Source organism: Dromaius novaehollandiae, chromosome Z (assembly GCF_036370855.1).
Source record: "Dromaius novaehollandiae isolate bDroNov1 chromosome Z, bDroNov1.hap1, whole genome shotgun sequence".
NCBI lineage: Eukaryota > Metazoa > Chordata > Aves > Casuariiformes > Dromaiidae > Dromaius > Dromaius novaehollandiae.
In genome coordinates this window covers 65,014,617-65,037,090 of record NC_088132.1, presented here as the reverse complement: position 1 = coordinate 65,037,090, position 22,474 = coordinate 65,014,617, and the positions used below count along the sequence as shown (strand labels likewise).

At 36.9% G+C, this 22,474-nt stretch overlaps 1 protein-coding gene across 1 annotated transcript in view; it reads left to right on the top strand.

Annotated features, from left to right (window-relative positions):
* Positions 1 to 22,474, top strand: part of LOC135324872 (exosome RNA helicase MTR4) — a 48,583-nt gene that overhangs the window by 19,195 nt on the left and 6,914 nt on the right. Inside the window, exons 16-22 of the mRNA XM_064501880.1 lie at positions 10,385 to 10,535; positions 12,245 to 12,417; positions 12,718 to 12,786; positions 16,937 to 17,065; positions 18,557 to 18,667; positions 19,005 to 19,193; positions 20,938 to 21,101. Of these exons, the coding sequence (XP_064357950.1) occupies positions 10,385 to 10,535; positions 12,245 to 12,417; positions 12,718 to 12,786; positions 16,937 to 17,065; positions 18,557 to 18,667; positions 19,005 to 19,193; positions 20,938 to 21,101 (986 nt within the window). The remainder of the gene's footprint in view (positions 1 to 10,384; positions 10,536 to 12,244; positions 12,418 to 12,717; positions 12,787 to 16,936; positions 17,066 to 18,556; positions 18,668 to 19,004; positions 19,194 to 20,937; positions 21,102 to 22,474) is intronic.

Sequence of the window (22,474 nt, the reverse complement as noted above, 5' to 3'; positions counted from 1 at the left end):
CATTGTGTACAGTACTCTTCTTCAAACTTAAATTCAAAGTTCAAATCTTAGATCAAGTTCTTATGATGGATATTTGTAAACATTTCTTAAACTCAATAGCATAGATTTGTCTTCTGCAGTGCTCTTAGGTTTTTTTGTTTATCCCTAGCATTTGTTTGACCACCGAATATTTAGTAAACTGATGACTTGCAGAAATCTGTGAAGCTAAATGCTTACAGTACTGTTGTACAGCTTTCTGAAGACAACAAACTGTAGTTTCGTATTTGCATAATAGTATGAAATACTTGACTTTTTAATTAAAATGTTCAACTTAGTTTAGGTAAGAAGTGAAACATTTCTCCTTGACGCTAGATGGCCTTTGAATCCAGGATCTCTGTAGTTGGAGTTTGGCCATGTTACAAGCGTGTATTCTTACAGAGACAATGGGGATACTAAATAGTGGTAATCTGTAATGGCTCTAAAAGTCAAAAATCTTAAGCTAATTATATTATGAAAATGAGTGATTGTATAATGAAAGAGAATGTGATGTGTAAGTAGGTTTCAGATGCTTGTATTTGAGTGTATCAGTGTTTTGCATCTACTTACTCCTTCCCAGGAAAAGTCAGATGCACTGAAAAATTGAAAGAAAACATTTATCTAGCCAGATAAAATATACGGTATTATGCTTTCCCTGTCATTTGTGTATGGAACATGAGGTGCCCCAGTGCCAAGCTGTAGGAGGTATGCCACTAGCTACATCTGGCTCCTTGGCAGGGCCTTCATTTATAGAATTGGCAGTACTGTGCTTATTTGGCCTGTATGCTGCTATTAGAAATCCATCTGGTCTTTTTGTATTTCATTTTGACTTTTAGGTTGTTTTATTACACTAGCCAAATGAGCAGTATAGAAGTTCAGACAGCTTAGTACGTTTCTCTCTAATTTCCTGCCTTTTTACACAGCTTTCTTGTATGACCTCTGTGCAATTTGTTGTTGGAAAGTTTTAATTTTGAAGGAGCAAAAATCATTGTTCCACTGTAACTGCAGCAGCAGCACTAGATTTTTTGTTTTAGTTGTCTGTTATGTATGACATACAGCTCAGTCCCTTTCAGACTCCCAGTTACAAGGAAAATGTAGTATAAAAAGCAATATTTACATAAGAATGAATGGATTTAGGCTGCTCAGGAATAAATGTAAGGCTGGACGTGGTGGGGAGGGAATGAGAAGTTCCAGCTATGAGAGGAAGTTCTTGGAGTAGGAGCTATTGGGTAAAATTAAAATTGCTAGATGAAAATACTTTCGCATAAGCCACAGTTATAACAATAATAACCTTTTGGCACCAGTGTCATTGTGGTGGATTTCTAACTTTAAAAAGTGTAACAAGTTACTAAAATTCTTGCATGGGTCATGAGAAAATCCCTAGTTACGTGATATAATAAAAAAATTCTACGATAAATCAAAATTCAAGAAAACCAGTGGTTAAAGTGTAGGAAAGGTACTACCTTCTGCAGAAGCATTTCACTTAATCTTTCACTGTGAGATTGCTTGTTCCTCCTTTTAGCTTGTCTGGTATTGACTGGTCAGATAGGCCAGGGGTCTGCTCCTATATTGCTCTTTCTGTGTTTTAAAATAAATATGCATGTGTATGCTCCTGAATTGGCTTGAGAAATAGCAAAACATGAAAAATTAACCAGAGCAAAAGCATGGATTCTGTTGTTTGAGGATTTTTTTGGTTTTGTTTGTTTTAACTCATATTTAGCTATTAAGGTACTAGGTAAATTTAGGAAAGTTTGAAATTGTGATTAGTCTTTGTTACTTCTTTAAAATATCTCTCTATATACATTATCACTATACTCTTGCAATTATTTTGATGCGTTTTTGTTCAAATGACTTCCCTTAAGTAGTAGTTTGAAAATCTTCTGAGTGAATGAGAGTTTTTTTCCTCATTCTTTTCTCATTTTTCTCGCTCTCCCCCCCGCCCCTGGTAAGATTTATTTAATTGCATTGAGTTTTCATTTTGCTCTTACAAATTGTACTGGATTTTTACTGTATGGCCAGGCAAGAAGCCCAGGATGAAAGCACCAGCAGAGAGCCTTTTTGCAAATGGAATGCATAGCACTGTCTGAAGTGGAGAGGCTGAGCTTGGTAGCTGTGCACGGCTGCCACTGAAGGCAGAAACGGGGAGCTGGTGACAATGACCTTTGTCAAGTGAGCTTGAGGTACAGTCAGATAGAGGCTAGAGCGTAGCCGCTTTTTAGCACAGCATTTGGGAAAATCGGAGCACAGGCTTGTTTGGCAAGAGATGGTATCCTAATAGCTGAGTGTCTGTGTAGAATGTTTACTTGGGCAAAATGCAGTAGCCTGTATTGAAATTTGGATAGAAAGTTATAGCTGACTACTTCGCTCTTATGGAAAAGAAATCTGTAGAACCTTTAATACTCTTGGTTATCCATCCCGTTTAAAACTGTACTGCTTGCAAATTTTTCATTTGTTTTTTCCCAAAGGCTTTAATGGTGTTTCTAGAGAAAGTGTTATTTCAGGGCATCTGCCATTACTTGTGAGTGAGTAGTAAATAACAGGTTTTCACTTAATCTAATTTTTTGGGATTATATACAAGATAGCCAGTTAAGTTTTCTAGTGAGACTGTTTGTCCATGAGCATTCAGTCCCTCTAGAAACATCGGCTTAACATTCCAGCTTCATTACAGTATTGTACTTTGGTTTGACTTAAAGCTCATTCATGTGAAAATAAAAATAAATGCAGCAGGATTTGAAAAATTTACCAGAGCCTAGTTTGAGAGAGAAATAGACTTCAGCTGGAGGTTGGCATTACTGGCTTGTTGGAAAGTCCATTGCAAAATCTAAGGAAATACATTTATTGTCATGAGTAGTTAGAGGACAGTATAATGTTCTGTCTAATCCAAAGTTGTGACATAGCTGAGAATCTCAATGAAAAAAACCAAATTTTGGCCCTTTTATCAAAATCTAAATAAAATAAAAAGTACTTTTATGTATTTCTTTTAATTATTTTTAAGTGCCAAGTGTTTTTTTTTTTTTGTTCTTACAAAGCTTGCACTGGGGAAATTTTCCAGGCTCCAGTTCAGGAAAATACTTAACTTCCAAGCTTAATTTAAAATCTGCTTGAAATCAACAGGATTTCAATGTGAAATCACAGAGAGAATTCAACTGTTTAAAGGAAGACAGGTATTCACATGCCATCCTGAATGGGGTCATAATTTTGCAGACAATTATGCAAGCCAGCAGATAGAAAAGAAGAGCAAAGAGTTCTTCGTGATCTTTGCAGCCAAAATGTGGGAAGACAGGGCACATAAAATGGTTAGTCACTTTTGGACTTTATTTCAGTCTTTTCCAGAGCCAGTAGGACTAAGCTGACTGGTATTATTTATTAATTGTGGTTGCTGCTTGTTAATACCACAAGTTACTTCAAGTTTTATTAGGCCAGTCTGTGGGAGGCACTTTTCCCCCCTCTGACAGATTTTTTGAAATTTGCTTTTACTTTGGTAAACTCATCACTGCAAAGTATTAAAAATGTTAATGCATTTTGACTGATTGAAGTAGAGGGTTTCTTTGTCTTCTTATAGTTAAAACAAGAAGTATGAGATGAAGACAAGACAAAGTTCTTTCTTTTTAATATTTGTGTTACGTTTTATAGAAATACACAGTCTTTAAAGCATACATTTCCTTTAAATTAAAAATAGAATACTGCCTATTTGCTGCAGTTCTAAGTTTGCCACACCACTGACCTACTAGTAGTCTGTAATCGCAAATCTGAAACCAACGTGTGTTGAGGAACCAAGCTAGCTTTTGACTGCAGATACAGATATCATTTGGTTTTTTCCGTTTCAGCTTGCTTTGAGTTCATCCAACTTGGATGAAGCAAAATTACTGCCAGGGATATTATGCAATGTTGATGTTACCAGGCCAGCTCAAATCCAAAAGAAATGTTGCACAGAATGGTGTTCAACCTATGTTAAATGCCCCCCCCCCCCCCCCCAGTTCATTTGTATTCTGTGCAGAATGATTCATGTAGCAATACTATGATCAAGGTTTTTGGAGGGTCTTATTAGCTGGGAACAACCTCACACACAAACAGTGACACTTTACATTTGAGTTGTCTTGTAGGTTCGTGTACAAACTAATGGGTGTGTTCTGGAGCAGAGGATATAGTGCAAAGACACCTGAGCAAGCTCTGCAGAAGCTGCTTTATGTCCCCTTTGTTTGCTTGCTTGTTTTTACTGTTTCAGTAAATCTAACTTCGGTTTTATTTAATGGCTAAAAACAATGAAAAGCAATGATGTTTCTGTGCATTTTTAAATTGAATACTGATTTCCATCGAGTAAAACATGACAAATTGTGAATAAAGTTATTTGCAAAAAAGATACGTAATTTTCTTAACACAAGTAAGAAGAAAATATTAATAAATGCATGTAATGCTATATAATTGCATAAGAGACTTTGCATAGGTGTAGGGTGCTCTCCTTTTGATGGGGCACAAGGGGCTGTTATTTTCAATATTTGTAACTAACTTTAGGAAATCAGCATTTCCTTACTCTCAGTAATCAGGTAGAGTAATTTTTCTTCAGGGAAAGAACACAGAATAAAAATAAAGACTTCCTGCTTGCTAATTTGTCAATATTTAAATTTTTTTAGTAAATTTTAAGTATAATATTTGTGTCATATAACAGTTCTAAATACTTGCTTCAGAGTTTTAAATATCACTTGATTAAATCAGCATACCTTGCTACAAGCATGTAGGGGTTTTTGTTTGTTTTCCCACGATCAGTTCAGAGTGAGGATGAAAGGCTTAGTGGCGGTGCAGAATTTGGAGTGAGCAGCCTGAAGTCAAACTAAGGGTGATGGTGATGGTGGGAGCTACTGTGCTGGGGAAAGTGAGTGACTCAGATGTTCAGTCCTTCAGGACTGGTTTCAGGAGGTGACAGTAGCATAGGAGGGAACGGGACACTTTTGCCTTTTGAGTCTCTTATTGCAACTGATGTGTTTGTGGAACCAAAGCCTGAGGTATTTTCATCAGCAAAAGCAGACTTTTGCCACCCACGGCGGCCTCTGTTTGTGTGGGTGCAACTGCTTGTGGGGCCATGCAGTGAGCCAGATTGGTAGTACATTTGTGCTTAAAATAGTCACCTAGCACTGTCTGTTAAAAGCAAATCTGAAGAATGGGTTTTTATGTTTTTTTTCAATTATGCTAATTTAGCTCAAGATGATCCTGTTGCCAGTATAAATACTTAGTCTTTGTTTGATGTTTCTCAGATCTTATTATTAATGTGGAAACTATGTAATTGATATGTGGAAAAATGCATGATGTTGAATAATATTTCACTTAAGTTATTTATTTGTCTTGCAAAAGTATGAAGAAGTTCCTTTGGTTTCTTTTCTTATAAATTAGTAGTGATGACTATCACAGACAGCTAAGCATACATATTTCCCCCTCATAAGGAAAAAGAAAAGAGACCTTGTAATATCATCGAAGCACTCTGTTCTTTGCTGTTGCTATAAAGCTGTTTTTTTTTTCTTTTTTGGAAACTCAGTCATTCAGCTAATTTCTAGAAACTCTGGTAAGTAAATAAAATTGTCAGCAGACCAAATGGCCTGAAGTATGTCCTGTCAAGTATCTGATTTGTATCACTGTGAAAGATGCTTTAATGTTGCTAAAAGTTGCCTCTTTCATCTTTGTCATTTTCGGGCAGTCTTTGCCGTCCTATGTTCCCTGTAAAAGCTTTGTGCACGTTTCCTGTGAGAGGCCGGACAGCAAGGAAGTTGTGTGCAAAATTCTCACGTCTGGTTAGACAAGGGCTTCCTAGTCTTAATAGTAATAAAAAGTCCAGTGAAACTTATTAATATCAATTCTAGACACTAATCTTCCTCCTCCCCAATCTTTTAATCTTTATAATTTATGCGGGCAAGAAACTGTAAAATGAACTGGTAAGTGCTCAGTGCCCTGTTTGATGATTGAACTGTGTAAGAAGAGGCTCCATTCTGAATCTCGGGCAGTTAAACGGCACAGTGGAGAGCTGTTATAATTTTCAGATAACTCTCGACTTAATTATTTGCGTAGTGAATTGTTTATGCTCGTGTTCTGGGTTTTTAGCATTGTCAGCTTGTATCATTCTGTTCTAGCCCCCTCAGAAGACTGGGAAGCATGCTTCTGGCAGATTGGCTTAAAATGTATTGAGATGAGAATACTTGCAAAATCATTCTTTTTTTTCTGAAAATACTCAGAAATAAATCTGTTGCTACTATCTGTTGAAGATCTGGGAGAGGACTGCTCTCTTCGAAGGGTCAAGAAGGAGGATTACTTGCAGAAAGCAGGACGGAGTACTTGGATGGTAGTTCTCCAGCAGCAGTGAGGTCACGGGCACAGCATGGACTGGGAGTGACTTGTCGTTGCCAGTGGAGGGCATTCTTTCCCTGGAGCTGCATTGCAGCACTGAGCAGCTACACCTTTGCCTGACCTGCGTGCGTGGTTGGTGGTGCTTCCTTTCCCTATCTGGAGCTTTTCCTCTGGGAAGGAGGAGCAGGCGTCCCCGCAGTCGGCCCCCCGAGAGAGCTCGAGGCCGGTGATTGCGTACCCTCGTTTATGGAAGATGAAGTGCATGTAATTGTGGCAGGAGGATCTCTGTGGCAGAGGGTGAGCTAGATGTGTTGTGCACTTGCTTCACAATATATTTAAGTAGAAAAGGGAAGTAATCAGTCTGGGAGTTGGTGATCAGGGCTTGAGCAGAGCAAGGGATTGCAGGAGGAGTGAGCCTTCATGAAGAAAATGTCATTTAAACTGGTTTGTCCTTTACTACCTTAGCAGCAAACAAAATCCAGGAGGCTTGAATGCCTTACACTGTGTAGGAGAGGAAGCAAGGGGCCACCTCTTCCGTTTTCCTGTCAGCAGCATATCTCGTCTCTCCTCCCCTCCTGTTATTCTTCTTTTTTCTCCACAATCTGAGGAGTGTCTTTACATCCTGTTTATGTTGGTCCTCCAGTAGTCATGCCCGCCTTTATTATTTGCCAGGAAGGGGTGATAACTCTAGTCATGTTTTGTGTGCATTTAGTATAGAACAACTGTATTTTGCTATATGGTTTCCTAATGCAGATGGATACTCTGTATGTCGTTACTAGGTCAAAAAGAGGGAATCCAGGCAGGTGCTGCCCACTAAGTGCAGGTCTGTTGGTTGCCCATGGGTGATCAGTAGAGAGTGATACACCCTGCAGAGCTCACTGGCTGTGCTAAAGGTGTAATATGATAAGGCTGCTGCAGTTGTGTTTGGTTTGGAGAAAGAACAGTTTCAGTTTTCAGAAAAAAAAGCTTCTCGTAACTATTTTGGACATAGTATTGCCTTCAGAACAACACTGAGAAAAATGAGGATTTCTGAAACTCGGAGAAAAATTGTTTGTGAGATGAGGGGGGAAAAAATCCTGTTTTGGCAAAAATCGTGAATTGTTTCAACTGCTTTGTCTTCATAATATGATTTTATTTTCAAATTGCAAAAGGCTGATCATGTGTTTAAAATGAGAATTGCCACATCAGCAGTTGGCTTAAATGCTGCCTTTCAAATAAGTCTGCTTTATATAATCTTTGAAATAGCTCTTTTTTTCATTTGTTTTTGAATTACTCCCTCTTCCTAGCTGAACTGTGCTAATTTGGGAAAGCCTTTAAAGCAAATCTGCACAAATGGTAGTTAATACGGTGCAGTGGTTTTGGCTGCTTTGTTTCTTACCTGCAAAAGAAGTTTTGAAAATATTTTATTCTGATTGTGTTTGCCCCAGTAAAAAGATTCCCCATCATACATAAGCCATGAATTCACACAGCATGCTTGCATTTTCTGACAAAGTGTAGGGAAGGAAGGCAGGAGTGGGAAGGGGGGCTCGGCGTGAGCAGAGCCCCATTCTGCCAGGTCTCTGCTGGTCCGAACATGTGTCGGTGGCTGTAGCTAGCCAGTGGGTGCATTTCAGCTGCTTAAATTTATGCCTGGGCTAGAGCAATGAATGTTGGTGTAGGAAAGAATCCGACCCGCTGTTAACTGATACTGGCATAACATCTCTGTCATCTTCAGTAAATGCCATTCTTTAAATGGCATTCTGTGTTACGGGGAAGCAAGCTTCGCAGGGAGTGGTAATTTCCCTTTCCTAGAACAACAGATATATTTAGAAGACACAAGAGCTTAGGCACGTAATCCTTTTATCAGATCTAAGAAAAAAGCATTATACATTGGTTAGCATCAGCAACAGAACGTCTCTGACCTTCCCATTTGATATGTCAGAATCGAGAAATCTGTAGAAACTTGAGCTTTTCTTTCAACCCTTCTGCTTCACTGTTAATGTCGTGCTTATTGACACGTTTCTGTTAGTAGGAGCCCATTTGTGGTAATTTCAGAACTACAAGTGTTGTTTTAAATAGGCATTTCATGATCTAATTGAAGAAGTATTCTTGTTCTGTGGTGTGTCTCTTAGAGGTGAAAAGCCACATGTGTATTTATGATCTCCTCACGAATATAAGCTAGTCTGATTAAATGACTCTGTAGCCATGGAAGGCAAAATATTAGGTTATGTGATTTGTCTTAAACTTGTTTTACATATATTCCTGTTGTTACTTTCTTAGTACAAGCATACGCTGAAGGCTTCTTTGTAATAGCTGTTGTTTTCTGAGCTGAAGCAATTACGTGGTGATTATGATTGTAAGGCTTGTAAGGTAATCTTGTAAGGCTTTGTAGCTTACATAAAGCAAATGGGATTACAATACACGTGACTCTCTTATATGTAAAGGAGTCTTAGATTCAAACTGTCTCTGAGTAAATCTGATATACATGCATCAATGGATATAACTTCAGAATTCCTGACTGTACATGTAAACTGGAAAATGTCTGTCTTGTGGAAATGTCATTTTAAATCCATTAGACCTAGCTTGATCTAGCAGAGCACTTGATCTCAATTTCAGCATTTGCATACATAATCTAATCATCAGTTAAGTTGCTTGATTTTTTTTGCCTATGCATTTTGCCTATGCATTTTTTATTAAGTGTAATGAGGGAATATCTCTGCTACATACCTTATTCTATGTCAAAAGGCAAAGGAATGTGTTTAGAGAAGATAAAATAAAATTGGTTTTAGGTAAGGCAAATCTTGAGCCCAAAAGAGTATAGAAGAGCATGTTTTCCAGTGTCAGCCCTCTCTGGGCTTCTAAAAACGGCTGTGTTAGACTGTGTTGCACTTCCGATAGCCATGTAACTGCATGAAAACTATTGAGAAATAGTTTATTGCTGATTACTTAGAAGCATATACTTTACTCCTTGCGGAGTTCTGCCATTTTAGTCTTAGGGTTTTTCTTAAGTTTTGATATGGGCTGAAATAATGCACTTAAGTGAGTTTACCAAGAGTATAAATCAGAATATTTTAGGAAAATATGTCTTGAAACATCTTCATTTTGTTTTTATCAATTTAAATTCTGTTATTCATTTCAAATGTTCAGTCATAACTGAATTTACTTATACGCCTTTTTGAAATGACAGCACTTGTTTAGTACAGCTTTTTTAATTCAAGTATCGGTCACTCTTTTAATTGATTTTAAGTGAATTTTAAACTATTGCATCTTCTTGCTGTATGCTTTTGGTTTATATTTCATTTGCCATTTTATTCCTCAGTATTGAACTCTGGACGGCTAGTGTGCTCAGTGATCTAGTAGTTAGTATCTTTAGCAGGCTTTGTTTTTCTATCTGTGCCTCTTCTAGATTTCTTATAAATAAGCTTTCTGAGTCCCCACTGGAAAATTCGTGGTTTTGAAAAAATCCCAAGTTGTACTGTTCTTCTGGCTAGTAATTCATAAGAGTATCTTTTATTTATTTATTTATTTTAATCCCTTGAAAGTTTAATTATTTCACTTTGGGGATGAGGAGTGTCTTGTCATAAGCTTTTAAGGAATCGAGTAGGTTTGATTATCTTTTTCCATGTGCTTGCTAACACCTTCTGAGAACTCTGAAAGATTTGTGAGATCCAACTTTGTTTTATGAAAAACCGTTCACGCTTCCGTTATGCTGCATTATAGCCAATTTTTAAGAGAGTTAAAGTAGTGGATTGCTCCTTGCATTTTTAAGAAATGCATAAGCTTTTCATCTAAACTAAATAAAATTGTATTTAGTCTAATTTATAATGCTGTAATATAAGTGTAGGTAAGATGAGACACACAGACATATAGGTACTTTTACAAGTTGAGCATAATAAAATTGCTTCGGATTTGACGAGAGAAGTAGTCTAAATTCAGGACAAGTTACACTAGCCATCAAAGCAATTCCTTATAGGAAACACTGGATCATAATTTATTTGATATGTTCTTATATGCTGTAATTAATATTTTGCATTGGATGTTTTTCTTGAATCTTTTTTAGGGTTCAGCCGATCCCTTGAACAGTGCATTTCACCTGACATACAACATGGTACTGAACCTGCTTCGAGTAGAGGAAATTAACCCTGAATACATGTTAGAAAAATCCTTTTATCAGTTCCAACATTACAGAGCTATTCCAGGAGTTGTAGAAAGTAAGTATTACTGCATGTTATACTCATTTATGAGATTCAGTATGAAAGATGTGAGATTGGGTAATTACACTTCAGTATGCTTGCAATGATAGTATACCTGTGCAATTCTCGTCGTCTCCTTTCTATCACCAGTTGTCACTGTGCCACTTGTTACTTTGTTGTAACTTCAGGAAGAGTAACTTCCTCTTGTTCCTGGGACCTGTGTTGATCAGCACTGTCAGTCTTTGAAGGGAGCTTTCTCCTTCTGGGTCAGACAGGAACGGTTGTCACATTGCTGAAGTGTAGGACAGGAAGAGGGAAAAATAATGAAAAGATTCTTGGGACTTGTAAGATGTGCAGGGAAGAAAATTCTTACTCCTTTTTGATATGCAGAACTTAGCTAGGAGAAATACAATTTTAATATCTCATTACAATAGCTAAAAAGAACTAAGGCACACTGCTTCCAGGGTATCTTTAAACAGTGTGTTTTCCGGAGCGCAGGTCAGTTTCCAAAGATGTCAGCCAGGGTTTGACAGTGAAACGGCGTCCAGAACTAAACGCAGAGAGCACAAGAGGTATCCGCTTCCTTTGCCATGGGGAATGAGCAGCTCATCTGTTCGGCTGTTAACTGGATAGCAGTTGTGTATGTGTGTGTGTGGAGGGTTAACACGCATGCAGGTTTTTTTTTATTTTGCTTTGCAGAGTTTCTGTTGATCTGCAGGGGTAGTATTTAAGATACAGAATGCATTTCCTGAGAAACCACCTGCTCCAGTTAGCATGCCTAAGTCTTTATTCTGGCATTCCAGCATTGGTGTTTAAGAAGAAATGGAGGTGGAGAACTGTCTTCATATTTCTTGGGTATTTCTAGCTTAGGCACCATACTGGGCATTAGACTTCTGTAATCGCTTCAGTTGCAGCTAAACATCCGGAGCAAAGAAATGATTGTCCAGATCAAGGTGCAAATTATGTCATGGACATGAATTGCTAGTCTTTTTCTTTAAAAAGTTGGCTGCTGAAAACGGGAGATACTTCCCTGAGCTGTTTCTCAAGCCCTACTGAAGTGGATTTTTTGTGCCGTGCGTATGCATTCAGATAGCATGCAAGAAGGTGGGGTGGTAGGGAGGAAGACAGACCTTTATCATCTGCCTTCTGTTTATTTTTGCTAGTGGTATTGCCAGTTTCAAGGCGAGTAACATAGTGCTTATAATAAGAATTGGTTTGCCTAAATAAGGTGTGAAAAAGAGGAGGGAAATGAATTTTAAACTAATGAAATCAGAGCCTTAAACAGGTTGAGATCATTGATTCTCTTGAGGGATGTTGTTAGAAGAAGTCTTTGCAGAACCTTATTTACATAGACAGGCGTTAGAAGAGTGCTGGCTGGCAGCAAATCCCTTCTTGCAAATCATCGTAAGTCTTTATGGGACATATGTGGAAACCTAAATCAGTAATTCCTGGAAAATGGAGGTCCAGACTCCTCTATTTTTCTCAAGCTTTATAAATTGATATTTTAGTTTTTAAAAATATTTAATTTCTATTATAAATAAAATGTAATGGACACATTTATAGATCTCCAGCTTTCTCAAGAATGGATTATTGTAAATAGACAATGTATCTTGAAAATGGTGCCAAAATACTAGTTATGTAAACTTTGAAAGTGAAATGTTGATTTCTAAATGTGCAGAGCTATTCATTTCCGTGAGATTTTACTGGTTTATTACTTTTTATCGTAGAGGTGAATAAATTGGAAGAACAGTACAACAAAATAGCAATCCCAAATGAAGAAAATGTGGTCATATACTACAAAATCCGACAGCAGCTTGCAAAACTGGGTAAAGAAATTGAAGAATATGTTCACAAACCAAAATATTGCTTGCCCTTTCTACAGCCAGGAAGACTGGTAAAGGTAATTAAATTTTTCTTTTTTTTCTTTTTTCTTTTGTGGTCTCTACCTACCCATGAAATTTTTAGAGTTTGTAGGTCTTTGCCAGTTTACTTTCTTGAAAAATTGCATGCATCCCCACTAAGCAATGATTTTGACTTTATGTTTCCTTGTTAAACATTCAACAATGAAAGAGAAATAAATTTTATTTTAATGGTGAATAGTAATCCGTGACTGCTGTTTTAAATAACAGAACTACAAAAATATGCTTGCTAGGATATAATTATACATGGATTAATTTATAACATCTTTTAATATTTTCAGGTAAAAAATGAAGATGATGACTTTGGATGGGGAGTGGTTGTTAATTTCTCTAAGAAATCAAACGTTAAGGTAAAATACACATTGTCTCCTTTAGCAAAATATGTACCTTACTGTCTTTTCTGAAAAGAAGGTTAAACTCCTATTTTCATTTGTGTTTTTCAAAGGCAAAAAAATTCACCCAAAAATTTCACCCCAAAGTTACTAAAAGCTCAGGCCCAGGCCTCCGTGAAGTGAAAGGGTGAAGAAGAAAGTTACGGAAGTTGGGACCAACCCTAAATCCTGTGTTCACTGTTTAAATGCTGGCATGGTGTTGGAGCAGATGTTTGCTCAGGTCTCAGATAATTAGTTCAAAGGTCCACACTGCAAATATTTCAAGCTACAGATATTTAGTTTGTTTCTGAGATACCCCAGCAGTGCTATCCTAAGCCATTCATGGGAAAGATGCTGTTATCTAATCTCAGAGATCTGTAGAAGCTGTAAGTGAGGGTTGGGAGCAAAGGGAGACTGACATCTTTCAGCGCTATGGAGAAGGTTGTGTTAGAGTAGGGAATTTTATCTCGAGTCCTAGGCTAGTACCTGAGACATGGGATTACTTGTCCTGTGAAATGTTGCTGTGGAGTTGAGGGTTGGAAAGGTAAAATACAAAGAAAACAAAAGAATAAAATGGTTTCAGGGAAAGGTGGAAGCAAATACTGAGTGCAGTGCCCCGTGATACGTTTGTGAAACAGTGGAAGTCAGGTTTGGTTTTCCTTCATAAAATCCATTCTTATAGTTGGTCTCTGTGTAACTCCAGAGATCACGTTTTAGTCTCCCTTTCAGAAAAGTCTTGACAGGCTACTCTACTGCTTGAATTAAAAACTAAGTTTAAAGTATATTTTTCTGTGGTAGCCTTTTCGCTGTAATTTTGGCAATAGAGCACTGGGGTTAATTATTAGGTCTAAATGGGAAGTTGTGTCTTTGTCAAGTTCTGGTAGTGCCTGTACATTGCGGCACCTTTCGGTGCTTCCCTAATGTATGTTCATTAAAGAGGAATGAGAGAAATGTGTGCATACAGAACATATTAAAAGAGGTTTGGTTTGGTTTTTCAGTCCTCCTTTTGAAAGTTGCTTCTTTCTTTTTAAGCTGGAAGACTATGCTGGAATAGCCTGTTACGACTATTGCTTAAACTTTTGATTCTGGACTGTTTTTTTATTATTATTATTATTATTTTTATAGAACCACTTGAGCACTAAAACAGATTTCCCTCTCGCCTCCCCGTTTTATGCAAAATTGCCAACTTCGGTGTCACTGGAGGCATTTCTTCTATCTGTATCAGATTTTAGCCGTATGTATTTTTACCTTTCCTATTTGGCCCATCTCAGTGTTGTATAAAGCCTTTAGATTTGAATGTTTGCTTTGAAATTATGGTCGGTTCTGAAGGAGACAACTCTGGCTCCAGCAGTACTTTTTTTTTTTTTAGTTAAGTCATTCTAGCAGCTGGCTTGAATTTTTCCTTCCGAGTTCTGTGGAAAGAATGACAATAGGTGCTGAAAATTATGGAATAGACTTAAAACTATGCAACTTTTAAGATCAGTATGGTAAAATCTAGTTTCTATGAGCGGAGACAAAACAAATGACCTCTAAAAGCAGCTGTTATTTTCTTATTTTAATGTACCTATTTGTGCATCTTCATCCTGGGATGTAGATGCATTTCCACATTAGCGTTTAGTGTAGTAATATATCTAGTGAGTATTAGGTATCACTATTAAACCTTGATCCACTTGCATTTTAAGAACTAGGCTGTGACTGTTTGTTTGGATTTGTTTTCACAAATGGTGCTGAATTCAGTCTTTATTATTAAATTTTTCTTCCCTGTATCATAATCTCTAATGTAGTCCTTTTTCTAGTTAGGAATACATGTAATTAAGATTGACATTTAGGGTCACAGTATGTTTAACATTCCACTGTTGGTCACTGCAATTTGAAAGTGAGAGTATGAGTCCCTGTTGTTTATGTTTGCTGTTAATGACCCTGAATGTTTTTTCAGCATAATTTCAAAATGCAGTGTTCCACAAAATTGCAAATGCAAATGATACTTTATTCTGGATTACGGTATGTAGAAGGATTTGTTTCAAGCAGTGTTGCTTGCCGTATGTTGTACAGTATAGTAGGCAGCAAACCAGCTCTGCATTGGAATCCATAAAAATTGAAAAGTGCTTTTGAGTAGGAAATTATATTTCCACTACATTGTGCCTACAATGCACTAGTATTACCGTTGTGCTAGTTATAGTTCACATTCATCTGATGCCTGATTTCGGACGTCCAATTGAATGAATTTCAAATTTTTAACAATTATTGATGTTAAAATTGGAGATGCTGCAATTTGGCCCTCCTTATTTTAGACAGTTATATTCATAATGTTTATAAAATAAACATATGCATTTATGTACTTACATATTTATGTGTTCATATGTTAGTGTTTACTTGCAATGTTTATGATGTTTACCACATAGACATCATTTTTAGAGTGCTACGTCATGGTCATTGAGTTTTCAGAAAGCCATATGTTATTTATCTGGGAATCTGAATTTCTAATCTGAGCCACATTTCTTGATTTTGCAGAGATGATCAGCTGTCTAATCTTGTTTTGTTTCCAGGCATATGAAGTAACAGATGTTTCAGGGCAAATGCTAAAATCCTTGGAATACGCCTCCCTAATCATGCAGTGTTATGCAAAGGGGGCAGAATTTTATCCTTCAAGCATATGTATTGGTGCAGTGTGAATCGAAGCATCGTTCAGACTTGAGATTGCAGAGTTCTGTGACTACTAACAAGTTTTCAGTGTGTTCTAGGCTCCTTTTACTGCTACATAGAAAAACCTGGCTCTTCCTGTTCAAGTTTTTAGTACCTAAAAACAGTAGTTACGGAAAAGGAAACCCATTGAAGAGAACAGTATACATTCAAAAAACAATTCTAGATTAAGTAATGCCTGGTCAGTATTTTCTAAAGGCCGTTGGTTTACTTAAGGTTATACAGAGTAATATTAATAGTAGATGCTAGTGACATTTACGATCCTCCTCTATACGTAGGCATATAATAGTTTCTTATATCAATAGAAATCTTTTTTTTTCCTTCATAATTTCCTAGACATCTCCAGTTTTACTATTTTCTTTATCATGTACTTGCAGTTATTAGTTTAGTTTCTTCTTCTTTCAAGTAAGCATTCTGCTTTCCAGAGCTTTGGCTGGGTACTGTTTTGTTATGTAGGTATGTTATTTTCAGATATTAATTCAGATAACAACAGTGGATTATGTGTCCTGTACATGGCTTCTGTGAGTCCTTTCTGTAAATGTTGGACAGAAGTCAGAGGAAGTTTCTTTCCCCAGCAAGTAATTACATTTCTTGAAGAAATTATTTAGCCTGTAGAACAGGATAAGCCTGGTTTTTTTGTTTAGCTGTCTGACTTCTGTTTTAGGCCTGTAATTTAGCTCTATTAGAAGTCATAAAAATATTTGCTTACAGTAGAGTATATGTGAACAACATTAGTGCACTTTGATCCAGTCCAATAGCTTATATCAGTTTTGTTTGTTTTTTAAAGCAACCTAGCAGAAAGGTTGTGGCTTTGTTTACTGAAACCTTTAACCACCATAGCTGCATGTTTGTATGTTTTAAATAGAAGATAGATATTAAGTGTGCAGTTTGGCGTGTATAAAGACTTGGCCTGCAAGACGTCACTCTGTGCTTGCTGCAGATAAAAGCTGTTATACTTGAAAGATTTTTCTGTGATCGTTACTGGGGGGGAATACAGACTTGTAAATCTGCAAATGCAACAGACCTCCCAAAATTTTGGTGAAAAAAACGTAGCAAAGTTCAGTGTTGCTAGCATCAGATAAATATTTTGCATTAAGGTTACAAATGATGTTTGCTTGCTCGGGAAGAGCTCCATGTAGAAAAAAAGGCAGAGGCATCTTAAACAGCAGTTAGACTTTAAATTACATTGCAGGGTGTGAAGAAATGAGTAGTTTTTTAGTGTGTGTTATTTTCTGCATGAGGAATCTTTCAATCGATGCTCCTATGATTCAGTGGATTTAAAAATATACTGAAGCACTGAGCTGGCACACTGTTAAGAGCAGTAGTTCATTTTATACCTTTAATATCAAATAAAGTCATGCTTTTCTTTCCATTTTCACTCATATTTTAAAATAACTGGTATGGACCTGTTTCTCTGTGCCCTCAACAGCCTAATTCTGGTGAACTAGACCCGCTGTATGTGGTTGAAGTGCTACTGCACTGCAGCAAAGAGAGTTTGAAAAATTCTGCTACTGAGGCTGCAAAGCCAGCCAGACCTGATGAGAAAGGAGAGATGCAGGTTTGTTATAAATGTTTATCCTCAATAATTTCTTACATATGTTCTAAAAGAGTCTATTTCCAAAGCATTTGCAAACTATGGTAAAAGAAGGGATTGATGTATTAAATATGAGAAAGAAGCTATACACCTAACTCTTGAGCAGTTGCAGGTTTCACCTTAGAGAAACCATATTTCAGCTGAGAACAAAATATTTTTTTATGTATTCGCTACCGCATCAGAAGTGCTTCGAAACTTGCTTACTGTCTTGTGAAATACTTCAAACCAGCGGATGAAAGACAATAGTGGCTATGTGAATGTAGTTATAGAAATGACCTACATATAGATCTGCAGATAAACAAATGACTACAAGCTGTTTTCTGTAGGATACTTATGCAGGAACTTTTGGGTAATGTGCACCTTTTCTATTAAATATGAGAATTTAGTTAGAAGATTGATAATCCTTGAGTACTAAATTTTCCCAGTGCTGTTTGGCAGGTACTGACTTTCCTATGGATGCCTTCTGTTCTCTGGGAACCTCCATCTTTTCTGATTTCTTTTTTTTTCCCCCTATTCAGACCCCTTCAGTTTTGCCAGTCTGCTCATTCTAAAAGGAAATTGAAATTCTTAGTTAAAATACTTGCATTACTTGAAGAGTTCAATCAAGACAAACCATTATAATTTTTACATCTGAAATAGCAAATATTCAATTTGTACAGATGGTTTCCTACAAATACTGTTTGAAGCTCAAGATTCAGTACTTATTCTTCATGGTTTCTCAGTTCTTTTGATGTTAATGAATATGTGTTTGCTCATTTGATGTTCTCTATTGTTAACATTCCTAGTTATGTGTCTAACAATAATTTATCTGTTTTGGATTGTAAGAGGTATTCCAATAGGAAACAGGCAAGAAAGAAACAGGCAAAAGTGATTAGAAATCATCATCCTTTAAAAGCTAAATACGCACATAGAGTCTCCCTCCATATTCATGAAGGACAATTCAGTGCTTTATTCAATGTATTTCAATGAAATACAATTAAGGAATACATTTCAGTACAGGCTCAGTTGTTATAAATCTTCAGTGAAGGTACGTGTTCACTAGATACACCTACCTCTTACTACATTGGATTACAAACAATAGAAAAACTGAAGTGTTTTTTTTCCACTTAGACTCTCTCCAGATATAGAATTTTGCCATTTGGTTGAACTGATTATTCTTTTGTATTAAAGCTTTATCTCATTACCCACATCTTCCTGCTTCCTGATATTCTTTTATCCATTACTGTGTTCTTGTTTATTCGATTTTCATTTTTCTTTGTAATAAAACCAGATGTAAAGGAAATCTGAGAGAATGCAAAACTCTCCCCCTCATTCTTCTTCGTGTTGTTATTTTAAAACTCAACATCACAACTCGTTTACTGCTAGCAGTTATATGAATTGAAATAAAAAATAATCTTTACAATGAAACAGTAATAATAAATACAGATTTATCAGTTACTGCGCTCTCTTTGATAGGTTGTTCCTGTTTTGGTGCATCTCCTCTCAGCTATCAGCAGTGTCCGACTTTATATACCAAAAGACTTGAGACCTATTGACAACAGGCAAAGTGTGTTAAAATCTATACAAGTAAGTTTCACTAAGACTTAAAAACTGTCTGCTCTAATCAGTGCGATACACTTGAACACAAGACCACTAGTTCTAAATAAATGTGTCTAAAGTGTGTGTCACATCATCAGGATTCTTAAAAGGGATTGGAAACCATTGATACATGTTAAATGTTTTTCCTTGTAAGCAATCAGTCACTTTAAATTGATATTTTAAAACTGCTGAAATCTCACATACCAGGCTTACACTACTGCTTTGTGTGTCCCTATATTTGTGCCAGCTGATTTGTGAAAGTGTATTTTATTTTGCTTTTATTAATGTTACAAAATATATTTCTTTCTTTTTGCTCTTCTTTTAGGAAGTACAGAAGCGATTTCCTGATGGAGTACCATTACTAGACCCTATTGATGACATGGGCATCAAAGATCAAGGACTGAAAAAAGTCATCCAAAAAGTAGAGGCATTTGAGCATAGGATGTATTCACATCCTCTCCACAATGATCCCAATTTGGAAACTGTATACAAACTTTGTGAAAGAAAAGCACAGGTAAAAAAAACCAAACCAAACCAAAACCCAATATCTATATTTAGCTGAAGAGAGAACTGGTAATAGTTCCCTTCTTACTTGCTTTTCTTTTTACGTGCAAAGCCCAATTTTACTCTTCTTTACAAGCAGCAATGTGTGGAATCTCACTAACACGCTGGCTGTCTCAGCGGTGTGCGCTCAGTTGGCTGAGGGATGTGGTAAAGGGGGAGGTAAACCTGGTGAGGTGGCTCTGCCGAAAAAACCACTAGGGATCAGAAGATTACTCCAGTGCTGCTAGAGTCCTTAGTCACTGAATAACCGTGGCACAATATAGTGTGGATAAAATGCTCAGTATTTGAAACTGATCATTTTTAATATGCCTGTGTGGAGTTAAGCTGCATTGATGGGGCTTATTAGCCTGGGGAGAGTACCATACACATTACAGCACGGCTGCTTCCTGAGCTGCCTCCCAGCCTGGAAACAGTGTGTTTATTTTGTACAGAATTGTACCCTGCAAGGCAGAAACCAGTTCTGCACAAACAGCTGCCGTGTTTCTGTGTTGCCCAGAAAAAAAGTTTCTCTGACAGTCTTCTCGCAGAATTCTGGCATGGGCAGCACCAAGTTGCGTGTAGTAAGACGTGCCGGACCAAGCAAGCTTCTGCAAGGGTGTCTGGACTGTGCAACCCGCCATTCTTCGTTCTGCTCGTCTGCATGCAGATTGGACATGAACTGGTTCTGCCTACTTTGTGCTTCCTTCAACATCATAACTTGATGTGCTCAAGTGTAGGAATAATTGAGTAGCTGTGTAGGAATCAGCTTGAGTCCAACTGAGCGAGTTAAATCTTGCTTTGCTCTGGCCATGTTGGACCTGGATTGTCTTTTCTTTGAGCCACTTTGGGACTCTGTGGCCACGTTCTGCAATATGCCTGAATTATGTGGGTTTTCCTTCTCTAAGGCCACCCTTCACTGTTACTACCTTGACTAATGGAAAGTTGAGGGGTTTATAGTGTAGAAACGTTATAAAAATAGCTGTAAAGATATTGTAAAAGTATCTGAAATAGTGCCTGTTTGGATTTTTGTGTTTGATATGACCCCACAGAAGCTACATGCCACCATGTTCTGTTAAGCTTATCTTTGCTGAAACAGCGGAGTGGTAAGGGGCTTATCAGAAAAATGTAGTGGCCTAAGCACAGAGAAAAGCTGATACAGAGGAGGCGTGGTACTACATGTTAAAGCTTAGTATAAAAATCCAATAAATTAGTTAAACTATGTCAACGAATATCATATTACCACATGGACTGAAATTCTTAGCCTAAATAGGAAAAATAAAGCATTAGGATTAAGCCACCAATTATGTGTCAGGATGTTGATAGTGACTGTGATAAACTATAAGAGACTGGAGAAGCTCTGATGGCAGGAAATAATACATTCAGTTTATATTTGATTGGATAGTTGGGTAGCTGAGGCATAGTATGGGTCTTGGAAAATGAGTGCTCAGTTCTCAGCCAAGGATTTCCTGCATGATTTTTTTTTCCTGGCTAAATAGCATAACTTCCCAGACTTGCCAAAGTTCCCTGGGGGTGAATGGAGCTGTTACTTTGAGAAAAAAGAAAAAAAAAAAAACAAAAAACAGAAAGTTCTGCTTAACAAATTTAAACAAGTCAGTCTGAGGCCTTTATGCGTTAGACAGTGTCTTTAAAATAGTAGGCACGGTCGCATCTGTTAAGCCAGCAATATTTAATTTCTCTCCTTTTGACTCCCACAGATTGCTATGGATATTAAAGCAGCGAAGCGAGAACTGAAAAAAGCCAGAACTGTCTTACAAATGGATGAACTCAAATGCCGTAAGCGTGTTTTGCGAAGATTGGGGTTTGCCACATCTTCGGATGTTATTGAGATGAAAGGGCGGGTTGCTTGTGAAATCAGCAGGTAATTGGTTCCTGTGCAGAGTGACTATTGTCATGCGTACACATGTTGCTGTCCTCATTGCAATTAACCTGTCATGTCATTTTAACATAACCATGTCATTTTAGCGTTCTCAGACCAGTAGAAGAAGGGTTCTTCTGAGACTACATGATCTGTGTCAGAAAGGGAATATACTGATTAAAGCGGTAAAGAGAGTATCCTAAGGACAAAACACAATAGCAGTTAAAACTAACAATAAAACGTGGATGTTAAAATGCCAAAACAATGGCTATTTTTAGCAGCCAACAGCTTGGGCAATAGTATGTGTTTTCATTCACTGAGGATAGTCTGTTTCTATGGTTCTGCTTCCCAGTATTCTTTCAGAACAGGCTCACTCACAAACATGGGTGTAACAGTGGTTATCAACACTTACCAAATCACTGAGGGGTTTACAATACAGCTTAACTGATTCCACACAGCTGTTGGAACAAACCTATGGAGGTGATGCATTTTACTGTAATACATTTACCAGGTATATATATATTAAAACGTATCCTAAAGATTCCATGGAAACTCATGCATCAGACTTCAGTACTTCAGAATGTAACTCAGACTTCAGGAGAAACATGTATTTTTAAAAGTCATTGCAATGACTACTGTAGTACTTGCCTTATAGATGCTCTGAAAAAATTTATCTGTATTTGTTCTTTCTCTTCAGGATTATCTAATAACCTTTTCTTCCTGCAGAATTTAATAGGAAATGGAAGCTGAATCATAAATTTATTAAATTCCTGACCTTCCAGAATTGTTAGTTGATGAATTACAGTCATCTTTGTAAAAAGTATACAGTTTTTTTCCCATCCTGTGCATTTTTCTGAAAAACTCCAAAAATAAAAATGTAATTTTATTAATAATTTGACATTATCCAAATAATATGCTTGGATTTTATATCAGGATTGTGCATTTCCTTTTATAACTCATGATTCAGTCTCTGTTTTTTAATTAAATTAAAGCAACTTTGTTTCTCTTCTCAGTATCTTGGAAATATCCAGATGAATCTCTTTTTTCAGCAGCTACAGCACAAATTTGAGTCCTTTTTATAAGCTGCCTAACTCTCTCTGGTTTTCAATCTCTTGATGCTGTATATGTTAAAAACTGACTAAAGCAAACTGTTAATAATAACTCTTATGAATTATCCAGACAGATTCTTTGCAGTTCACTAAGGCTTAAAGAGTTTTTATTTTAACTCCCTTATTTTCTTCTTCCTTGGCATCCCCCTCAAAACATTAGTGTTTGGTGTACCAGTAAGTAAAATTAAGAAGCTGTTATTTCTTGCATATATGCAGTTGCTTCACAAAATAGATTAATAATAGTTCATTAGAAAACATTTAAGATTT